We start from the raw sequence: 11,816 nt of genomic DNA on the forward strand, positions 1-11,816 counted from the left end.
TCACACTCCATCTGGAGCCCCGGATCTCAGGTCAGCCTTTCCACGCCACTCAGCCTCCCCTAGATCTTCATCATCCCCCTCTCAAACACTCCAGGTCCCTAACTGCAAGTAAGAATTGCTGCTCTTATACTGGCCACTTCTGAGCTGCCTTCACTACCTGCCTAACTCCTATATCCTCTCCCCTCAGTGTGACTGTTCCCCACTCAGCTCCGTTCCACTTCTCAGGCCTCGTTCCCTCGCCCTAGCCACGTTCCCCTGGGCACGCCACACCAAGGCTCCACGTCTCGTCATTTTCTGTCTTTGCCACGTTTCCCTTTTTTTGTTCCCCTTGCACTTAACCGTAATAAACTATTAAATCATCTACTGTCTCCGCTCTGGGTTTCTGCACCTGAGTCCTATTCAGTACCGGCCATCCGTCGCCGTGACAATTTATTGTTTCTGTGGTTCTGGTTTTGCTCTCAGGTTTTGTGTTCCCATGTTTGCTGTGGGTTTGATGTGTGTCCAGTCTGCGTCTTTGTGTAGTGATCTCTTGTGTTGCCTCCCTTGTCTCCTCTCGTTAATTACTTCCACCTGTGTGTAATCTCCCCGTGTTTCTCTGAGTGCATTTAAGTCGTGTCTTCTGTCGTTGCTGGTCCGTCTGTGTATCTGCCATGTTTCACCCGTGTGTCCTGCCCCCCCTCCTTCATGTTCGTCTTCTGCTTTGTGTTTAGTAGTTTAGTTATTCCCAGTATAGTTTAGTTATTCCCAGTATAGTTTAGTTTAATCTTCGTTTGCCATTTTTTCCCTGTGCTCTGTGTTCCATAAACCACCTTCACGACTGCCTGCAATTGGATCCTCCTTTATTTCCTCCACTCGCCGTGACAAAAGCCATCTCAGGTTTACCCATGGACCACCTACCCGGTTAATCACAGCTCAAACACCCGCTCTGTGACAGACACTCTGACACTGTGATATATCCCATGATACTGATGCTCAGAGTTGAGCATCAGGAACTTTGGCTACGTTCACACTGCAGGCGAAAGCGCATCAAATCCGATTTTTTTGACCCTATGCGACCATCTATCCGATCATGGTGTGACAGTGTGAACGGCACAAATCCGATATTTTCAAATCCGACCTGGGTCACTTTGGTATGTGGTGCTGAATCCGATACATATCTGATGTTTTAGAAAGCGACTGCTGTTTGATGGTCACGTCGCATTAAATCCGTCTTTTACGTCACTGACACAAGACAGACGCCGATTATCAGCTCCGGAGAAGACATGGTGAACACTTCCTGTCCGTCCAGTGAAACTGTTGGGAAGACAACGTTGGAGAAACGTGAACATTTTATTTGTACTGTATAAGCTGCAGATTCTGATCCTTTGAAGCAGCGCTCCTCTAAAACAGCAATAAGGATCATTATTAGGTTATTTACATTATTATGTAAATAACTTAAAGCAAAAACTGGGAAACGTGAAGTCCAAAGTCTTTATATTAAGGCCATCAGTCAAACATCCTGTTGCTCTGGGTCTAAACAGAGCGTGTTGTGTGTGACGTCTGCTTTTGCGCATGCGGCCGCTTTGAGCGTTCACACTAGAGCACGTTTGCTGCCACATTTTATTTGTAGTGTGAACGAGCAGACAAAAACATCTGATTTGATCCAAAAATCTGAATTGAGCTTTAAGATCTTAGAGTTCCTTAAAAGTCCTGAGAGGTCAGGAAATGCTGGAAACCAGTTTCCACCCAGCCCTGTGTACTGGGATGGCCTGTAGCTCCACAGTGTGAAGGTGCACATATAAACGCACAGATGGAACATTTTTCCGAGGCTGTTTCACCTTTGATCTGTCTCTCATCGGTGTGTAATTAAAACAATTTTATATCCTAAAATAGATGCAGATCGTTTAAGGAACCAGAACTCGTGCGTGCTCAGTCAGGGGTTATGACCACAGGCCGGGACCAGATGGTTCACAGGGGTTTATGACATCAGTCACGCTGGTGATACATCAACAGACATTTTCATGGGAAAAACAGTGCACATGTATCAACATGACGACACAGGGTTCGATGAAGTTCTCCACAAGGATGTGGACTTCATGTCTTCTTCACTGACGTATGAGCTGTTACTGTTGGAGGGTTGACGGCGTGCGTCTCATGTCACACTCCTCCACAGTGAGGATGGACTCATTGATACGAGCCTCTGGTGACTGCACTTCAAAACAAGGAGTGATTCAACTGCTCTGCTAGTGAAGCATCACCTGGGGCAGCTCTGACTGCTCCTGTACTTGGTGATGTGCTGCCCTCCTGACACACCTGCCTGCTGTTGTTGCTGTCCAGGTGATCTTCCACCTGTAGTGTCATTTGGCCTTTCAGAGGCCTCGCTGCACCGTCACTCACTCTGAAGGCAGCCGGTGGAGGTCCCCGGTCATCCAGGGCTTGTGGTTGGGATAGACCAGGTGACACCTCCAGGTCTGGATGTTCAGAAATGTCCTGGTGGTGTGGAGACAGTCCTGCAGCTGCTGTAAGGCTTCATCAGGCCAGGTTCTGATAGTCTTCGAGGTGGCCAGAGCAGCTGTCCTGAGAGGAAGCAGCTTCCTGCTCACATCCAGGCGGCGACACTGTAAGAAGTCCTTTCAGGGTCTCCCCACCTATTAGAAGTTTTACCGTCCCACTGTTCCCGGCCCTGCTCACTGGGAATTGTCCAATTAGAGTTTTCTCTCTAATGTTGTAGGTTGTTTACCTACAAAGGGCCTGGATGTAACTGATGTTACACAAATAAAACTGGACTAAACTAAATGACCAGTTAACCTAACATGAATGAACGTGCATGTCTTTGGACTGAAGCAGAGAAAACGTGTAAACTCCAACCAGAAAACCATAGTTTGAACCAGGACACCATCCCTCCGGGTGGAGCCGTGGACATCTTCTAACAGTATAACGGTAATCAGAGACCAGTAATGAGAAGTCAAGGAAGGACAGGACCATGACTGTCAAAAGGCGTGTCTCTCTGAAATGAACAGGTGGGATATTAATGAGATCAAAGGAGTTTCTAAAGGACACGAAACAACAAAAACGGAGGCAAACAAAGTTAATCTGTTACGAAAGAGGCATCAGAAAGAAAGGATCTGTAGGAGCGTGTGCTGACAGGGAGCAGGAGCAGACTGTTGACACGTCATGATTGGGGATCAGACTAGATTACGGCTGCAGCTTACCTTTCATATATGAGCTCCTCATCCGTGCTGAAGAAGTGTGTGTTGGCTGTATTCTTAGGTTTGACCCGCAGAGTGGCAAAGTACAGGCGGTCTGTGGTGTACAGCACACACACACACACACACACACACACACACACACACACACACACACACGCACACGCACGCACACACACACACACACACACAGGTTACATTCAGCCTCACACACAGTCCTGGCTTCAGGTCAAGGATACAGGGCGATAACGCTCTCTTGTCCCGATCACACCGAGCTGCTGACTGCATCCAGGTATTTTTGGTGTCTCGGTTACAGCACAGGATCAGTTCCCCTCATTAACTGCTGCTGAAACCGAGGCAGGACCCAAATCTCCTGCCCTTACGTGACACACTGGTGCTGCTTACTTAACCTGATTTAGCCAAACTTAATCCTCGCACTACTGAAATGCTTCTTTTTACCAGATCAGGGAACAATGGCTTTATAAACTTTAACTAAACTGTAATATTTGACTCTATGAGTGAGTGAGCTGTGGGACACTGGGCTACAACCTGCCCCAACTGTTAGCCTGTAAGTTTCAACCTTTCAGCTACATATAGTTCTACATGTACTCATGAGTAATTAGGCTGCTTCAGTAAACCTGGAAAGCAAGTTCTGCAGTGATAGCTGAAAAGAGAAAACTTATTCCTGGAAACGAGCCGCTGTGTAAAGGCTGTGAAGCTGACCTGGACCTGCACGGACTCACTTTACCAGGATTCTTGTTACCGTCTTAATGCACAGCTATTACAGTTTATATCATGTTAATTATAGCAGACACCGCTGAAAACGATCCAGCATCCTCCAGGCCAAAGGCCGACCAGCTGCCCCACAGTCCTGTCAAGAGTTATTGATCCACAACAATGCTGATGAAGAACCTACAAAATAATCAGAAATGTCCTCGTCTCTTGTTTCGTTAGTGTCCCCCTGATGGAGACTATCGTGGTCAGTGTAACTCACACTGAATCACGCTGGTTTAGCTTTGTTTGAAAGAACAAATGAGCCAAAGTGAACGAGCAGTTCAGTCCTGTGTATTTATGTCCACGCGCGCTCTCAGTCACGCGCATGGAAATATTGCAGGCTGTAGTTTCTTATAGAAACCATTACGCAGTATTACATCCCAGGACTGATGTTAAACTTACCCTTAATAAACTCTGATGCGCTGGCCTGCTCATATCCATCTGCCATTTGTTACAGTGGGAATGGTCGCGTCACAGTGACTTTGTCCTCTTCTTGGTTATCTGTTGTGAGACCACTTCAGATGTTCCAAAAATACCAAGAGTTCACTACAGAATATCATTTCACCTCCGTCACTACTGTAAATGAAAAGCGTCCAACTTTAAAGTCTCCCCGCCCGCAGCTGACGAGGAGCATGCGTAAAGTCTCCAAAGTCCCCCCAAACCGAGTCGCTCCGCTCCGCTCCACGGCCTGAACCGAGAGGTTTCCGCTCCTCCATGCCTGAACTACAACGAATATTCCAGCAAGTAGAAGATATACAGGGCAGCCCAGAGTCGTGGCAGCGATAATCTCTCTGCTGCCTCGCACATGCTCAGTCAATGGTCACATAAACGCGCGCACGCACACATCACCGGCCGCGCTGCCGAAGCCTGCTGGAGCTGGATTTAAACAGAAATCCCCCTTTCCCAGTAACAGAAACGGGATATATATTTATATACATTTATATATATTTATATATTTCAAGGCTGCTACAAAATGCACCGTTTGCTTATTTGTATTTGACGATCAGCGTGAACGTTACAAAAGTAACACCACAAAGTCATTTATGCTGATGGCATTTCCCTCCCGTGTCTGAGTGGCCTCCCTCTTGCACACGTTGCGTGTTTGTGCTATGATGAGCTGGGTTGGGTCTGCATGGAGGACTGCACTGTGGTGTGTTCCCATCACCCAAAGGTGGAAAGTCCTGAGTGCCAAATGTCTGAGCTGCCTGACTGAACTGTGACTTCCACAGGCCGCTAGCTAAGTCTGCACTTGCATCACTTAGTTTTCTAATCAAGTGTTTGCTTGGTTATTAAACAGAAATGTTTAGAATGGCTACAGATACAAGGGTCGCCCTACAGTTTACATGCATTGATTTCTAAAGCGGCTCCGTACCCCACACGGTGCTGTCACAGCTGTTAGTGGGCCTGTCACCACTGACTGGAAGACCTCCACACCATTAGACTGCATTACTGTTGGATTAGCCTCACACAGACTCATTTTAACGAGATGTCACTTTTCCCACGTGTCTCTGTTTCTGTGCTGGGACAAGAACGGGACAGCAAAGCTTCGAAGAATCTCACATATAAAACATGTTTTCAGACTTTTTGGTTTAATTCCACATTGTGATGTCTGCTACAGTGTAAATACTTATGAAAATAAAGAAAAACGATCAAATGAGAAGCTGCATCCAAACTTTCTGTTCTTTTTTTAAAATATATTTTTGTCTTTATTAGACAGATGCAGTGAAAACTGACAGGAAAGTGAGAGAGGGACACCGGGACTCCTGCTCACCCAGCTGCGCCGCAGGTGTGTCCAAACTGGTATGAACAAGGTCTTCAAGTCCGTCCAAAAGAAACAAGTATGGGTGTCAATAAGCAAACGTGTCCTAATGAAGACGCTGAGGACTCGTTTCTTTGTTGGACGCGCTTGTTTGGAACAGATTTGTTTCTCCACGTGACTCATTTCATTCCCACAGAAATATTTCCACCACAGTGTTACTTTTTCCAAGAACTTGTAACATTGGAGTTTAGCTATGAGCCGGCTGAGGCGCCCCTGAACAGAATTAATAACGTGAGGAAGATGAGAGGAGAGCGTTTCCTTCTTATGGCTTTATGTTTGTAATGCTACACTGACCTTACTGTCTAACGGAAAGCCACATGCAGACCTGTGTGTGTGTGTGTGTGTGTGTGTGTGTACGCGCAGTCCTATTCCTGGTCTTAGCTTAATCTGCTCCAGTTAGCCAATTAGACATCAGATTACCTGGAGGAAGGTTGGAGGGACAGGTGAGCAGCTTCGTAGCCGAGGACGCCTCCATCAAGGTGAAGCACTGACGATACTGATGTGGAGACAATACGCTACGTATGTGATTATTATCACGTGAAAAGACAGATTTTTATCAGCCCTTGGCGATCATAGGTTGGTCTCCAGTGAAAGACTGCCACCTGCTGTCTGCTTACATGCTCTGTCTGCTCGGTCATGTTGGCCCTGCGTGAGAAGCGACAGCCTCTGCTGTAGTTACTGATGCACCAACATGGACACGAGCAAACTAACAGTTTCATGCAGATTTGTTGGCTGAACGCGGCATTACCAACCAGCCAGGCAACAATGAAGATAATTGAACTGAGAAGGGGCTATATGTCAGTATTTTAGATAAATGATAAAAAAGATCACATCTCTGAGTTTGATGCAACGTGTTATACAACAGAATTATTTTATACAAATATGCAATAATGTCCAAACCGAGAAAAGAAGAAGAAACAGAAATTTTGTCAAACTTTGGGTAATGACTGAGATATTTAGGAGGGGAAGGTTTGTTTTTGTGACACTGCTCACATTTCTGAAGCCTGACATGGATCCAAGCACATCGTGTTAGCATTGCTTTTTTCTAATTAACCAAAGACAAAAAGAAGGCTCTGTCTGTGATGTGACAAACGTCTGTGTAAAGTAAATGCATCAGTGTGAAACGCTGCTAATTCTATTTCTCAGGTACATCAGGGAAACGTGAAAAAGCCTGTGAAGGGTCCATACTTTATTCTTTGGCTCTACTAGATTAACTTTGCATGATTCTCAGTTCTAAATAATCGTGTCGAAGCCTCGGTGCAGTCTGTGTAAAACAAGCTGTTTCAGCACCATCTAAGTTTAAGAGTAGGGCTTCTGTACCAACACACACGTGCCGGAGATGACTGTTATATGATCCAAGGGTTGGAAAAGCCTCTGATCAGTCAGAGACTGTCCTGACTGTGTGGCTATGTTTAACATCCACTGATGGGAGAGCCAGCATGATCCATTCATTTGACCTGTTAAAAAAACACCAGTGATCCAGACGTCAAACTACACGATCCCACCACCTGACACGACGCTCTTACCCGTACAACACGTGTTCATTTGAAGAGGAAACCAGCTTCCTCACGTAGTCTTTGGTTAAATATATGAACCAAGGCTGCTGCGTCAGGTTTAGGACATGTGCTTGAGATGAACACACTACCGTGCAACATTAAACATGTTCATTTCTCCCAGCAGAAAGCCATGACACCAGTCTGTGTTTCATGCATGCATTCATGCAGCCACTACACCTGCTTACACTTGTAATGATGAAACATGAAGAAGGACTGAGGGAGACAGAGAACTGCATACAGCCAACATCAGCGCTCCAGCTGATGAATGTGTTCTGATGTATCACATCAGAGAGCGATGCACATTGAACTTTCCAGGAAGCTGCTGCCAACACTCAAAGCTGTCATCGATGCCGTTTTGGGATTGTGACGTAAAACAAGCTTCAGTTTGACCAGAACGTTGACATCATCCACCTGATTCTGAGCGCCCCACATCACTTCTAAATGATCACTGTGGTACTCCATCACTGCATCACATCGGTGCTGGACCGACTCCCAGTGCTGCAGCAGTTCACTCAGTTCATGAAGCATCACAGCTCTCAAAGATTGCTTCCAACTTGCGAGGTCTGAATAGCTCCGTTCCCAAAGCAATTTCTGCCACAATGTCCTCCTACAGGAAATCATTTTCATTCACAAGATCTGGCAAATCTCCTTTGAGAATGAAAGGAAATCATTACACAGTGTCAGTGACGAGTCACAGTTTGTCAGGTCAAAAAGTGTCACGGTCTGGCTGGCAGACCGTGGGGATGTGAGAAATGAGGACCCAAAATGCAGGACTTGGCGCTGAAGGCAGTGCGTTTATTTACAGTGGTGACAATCCAAACAACAATAAATTCCCCGTGCGATCCCAACTCCCGTTCCGTGTCTTCTCCTTTATCCCGTGCTCCGTGCTCTGTCTCCGTTCCCTGTGTACTGTCCGTGTGCTGCCTCCTGGTCGCCACAATTCCTCCTGAGAAACACGCATACAAAAGGCAGTCGTGAGTACAAAACCTAACGGCAGACTTGCACTAACCTTGCACGATAAACTAAGACTGACGGGAAGTCACTCAACGATCCAGCGTCGAGGAGCTCTCAGCCACACTGTTTTGAAGCTCCTCTGACGAGGCTTGATCGGCGCCAGGTGTGTGTGGATTCCTGGGTGGGACCGGTCAGCTGGCAGGGCCACACCCAGCAGGCCTAAAAGTGCCTGCCACGACCGCACCCTCACACACATGCACACACCCATAAACACCTGACAGTACACCAACACGGAAAACAGGACAGCAGACACAACCATAATAACAATAACCACAATAATAATGATAATAACTACAATAGTAGTCCAGACTGCTCACGGACCCCGAATCCCTGGAACTGGGTCCGTGACAAAAAGAGTCCAACATCCTTCTGTTCTTGACAAAAATATTATTCAGCTTTCTTTCTGTTCTGTCCTTCAAAGCTTAGAAGATAAAACACAGAAAAGATTCAGGATTGATTGTTGAACACCTCTGGAAGATCGATATGTTACTTCTTTTAAACAAACCACCAAATGAGCAACACAACACCTGGAGCACACCTGGAGCATCTGCTGAAGCTGTTCTGGAGGAACATGGTGTCCCAAAAGGTTACTGACTCTTCAGTGCCATATGTTTATATTAAACTTGTTATATTAAATGTAGATTGTTTTGCTAAAGCAGATAGTTAGTGCTGGACCAGGTGACCCTGAATCCTCCCTTAGTGATGCTGTAGTAGGCTGCCGGGGATTCCCATGATGCACTGGGTGTTTCTTCTTCACTCACTATGTATTAACAGACCTCTCTGCACTGAATCATATCTGTTATTAACCTCTGTCTCTCTTCCACAGCATATCCTGTCTTCCTTCTCTCACCCCAACCAATCACAGCAGATGGCCCCGCCCCTCCCTGAGCCTGGTTCTGCTGGAGGTTTCTTCCTGTTAAAAGGGAGTTTTTCCTTCCCACTGTCGCCAAAGTGCTGCTCATAGGGGGTCATATGATTGTTGGGTTTTCTCTGTACCTATCATTGTAGGGTCTACCTGACAACATGACGTGCCTTGAGGTGAACTGAACTGTAAAAGGTGTGATGACAGAGCATCAGTGTAAGGAGCCAATGTTTGATTGATGTGATTGAGATTCAGTTGAAATATAAGTACTGCACATGGAAGTGTCCAACCAACAGAACAGGCCTCAGAGCACATCACAGCGGTACAGTTGGAATCAAAGTACTACTATAACACAGAATATGATGCAAAACTAAAGCAGTATTTTTAATGCACTCCCTCAAAGAAATACGACATGAGTGCAGCACAGGCAGAGATACTGTGACGTGCAGCCTGTATACTTTTAGGCCTCGTGGTGTTTTTACTGGACCCACCTCTCTGAAACTCACTGGATCAACCAGCCAGCCAAATGACCCTGGTTACATCATCAGTTTGATTTTTAATTTAAAAAACTCCTTCAGCGATTCATCAGACATCAGTGCGCATGTACACACACTGTTACAAATCAACACAAATACAATTAAGTCAGTGTGTTAAGAGGTGATTGTTGTGCCTCAGCTGGTGTTCCCACATACTGACACAGAGACCGACCCACCATCATGTAAAGTTGTCCAGCATTAGCAGCTTTGAGTGACGGGTGGACGCTGCCTGGCTTTGTGTTCTTTGTGTAATTAGCTGAGAGAGAATTTGGTTGACTTGTGGTTGATAACAGCCTGTGAGAAAAGCCTTCCTGCAGCGAAACTGTCATATTTGATTTGTTTGATTGTTTTTGCTTCTTCCAATAAGTTCAAACATAGAAAACGCAGACTGGGTTTAGGTCTCTGACATCACAACATGTTCCTTGTGTACTGTGTAACAGTGTTTATGTCTTTCATGTAGAATCCAGGCTGTGGCTGAGAGCTGCAGGAGTCCTAAGTGTCCCAAATTCATTCATATTTGTAAAGCCAGTCACATAAAGATTTGAACCAACACATTTATTCTTATCGTTTAAATCAGAGTTTAAACCAAATAATGAGGCAGCATCAGCTGTGCGTGTGCGCGCGCGTGTGTGAGAGAGGAGTGCATCTGTCTGTGTGGTGACGTCACCCCGCCCTGCCTTGTCCTTTGCGTAATCCGCCGCCCGCCCGTCCAGGAGGATGAGTCCAAACACTTTGATTTCCTTTAACTAATCCGTGTCGTCTGTTCAGACCAATTAACCGAGATCGTTCTCACTTCTCTCGGGGAGGAGAGGACAGGCTGGCTGCAGGGAGCAGGTTTTACTGCTTTCACCTCTGATTTATTCTTTGTGCTGCTCTCTTTGGAGAGGAGCGCAGCAGAGGGAGGATGTGAGGCTCCAGGATGGATTCTGAAGAAGATAATGCGACAAGGAGACGCGCGGCTCCGCGTTTCACTGCAGATATCGAGGCTCTGCATATTTAGCCAGCTCCGTCCTGGTATTATAAGCGATGTGGCTTCTGATGTGTTTGTGTTGTGAATGGAAGCGCAGATGATGCCTATTGATCACTGAGATGTGTGTTGGTGTATCTAAGGCTGCTTTCTCTGTCCGCGCACATTTCGAGCTCTTATTGTCTGGCAGATTGCGGTGCTGTGGGCCTTGTTGGAGCATACAGGCGGTCGCTGCACCGTCCGGCCTGCACGCTGCGATAATCTGCTCCACTGAACGTCGGCGGGTGTAATCCTGATCAAAACGCGCTCTTATGTAACATTCCGAGAGGGACATTTTGTGTGCAGCTGCCTGTCACTGTGTGCGCTTCATGACGCTGTGTGTAGCGCTGTGTTTGTATGGCATACGTGCGCCATTCAGTGCACTACTGTGTAATCACATTTGTGTAACATCACTGTGAACAGAATATAGCGTTACTTATGCAGATTTAATAAGGACTAATGACAGTTTAGCATAAAAGACAAACAGCAACAGATTTCTGTTAACAGCATCTCTATCTTCACTCCGAGTGATCCTCCTCCATCTGTTTACATTCTGATGAGGCTCCATCGGATCTCCAGCCTGGCAGCCGGGCTCTGCTGTGTAATGGCTGCCTGCTTGATGTGTCCTTGACAGGAAAAAGCTCTTTTTTGCTGTTCACTGCGTTTGTTGGGCAGGCAGGTGTTACCAGCTCACAGCTGCTGTGAAGGACACAGAAAGGAACAAGGTGAGCAGGGAAATAAGCACTACAGGTAAAAAAGTGAGTCTCACAGGAACCACGGCAGCTGTGTGAGTACTACAGACCTGTACATGTTACCTGCATGTGTGAGAGAGAAATGGACCTGAACAGAAAGTTTAACCTAAAGGTCATCACCAGCATCTGTCTGTGACGCCTGGCTTCCTCCCTCAGTGTTCACAGTGGACCTTGATTTAAAATCAGTCAATTAAGGCACGCGGTGAATGCCAAGAGAGGAGCCTCTGCTGCTCCACCGCAGCCGGATTACAGTAAAAGCTGCTGTGCACTTATTTATGTATGCATGTGTGCACAGAGCAGGACAATGACTCT

At 46.4% G+C, this 11,816-nt stretch overlaps 1 protein-coding gene across 6 annotated transcripts in view; it reads right to left on the reverse strand.

The window, feature by feature from the left end:
* LOC146648887 (dual specificity protein phosphatase CDC14AB-like) overlaps positions 1-6,300 on the reverse strand; it is a 20,985-nt gene extending 14,685 nt beyond the window's left edge. Inside the window, exons 1-2 of one of the 6 annotated variants that reach the window (XM_085389091.1) lie at positions 6,199-6,300; positions 3,192-3,282 (exon numbers count right to left, since the gene is read on the reverse strand). In XM_085389091.1, coding sequence (XP_085245217.1) covers positions 3,192-3,282; positions 6,199-6,253 — 146 coding nt within the window. In that variant the 5' untranslated portion in view covers positions 6,254-6,300. Of the gene's footprint in view, positions 1-3,191; positions 3,283-4,361; positions 5,011-6,198 lie in introns of those variants that run through there. The other 5 variants (XM_085389086.1, XM_085389087.1, XM_085389088.1 and 2 more) reach the window with 5 other exon arrangements.
* Positions 6,301-11,816: the final 5,516 nt, after the last annotated feature.

The sequence above is a fragment of the Rhamphochromis longiceps genome, linkage group LG18, assembly GCF_057381845.1.
Source record: "Rhamphochromis longiceps isolate RC_006_pf linkage group LG18, R_longiceps_female_GT1.1, whole genome shotgun sequence".
Lineage (NCBI taxonomy): Eukaryota > Metazoa > Chordata > Actinopteri > Cichliformes > Cichlidae > Rhamphochromis > Rhamphochromis longiceps.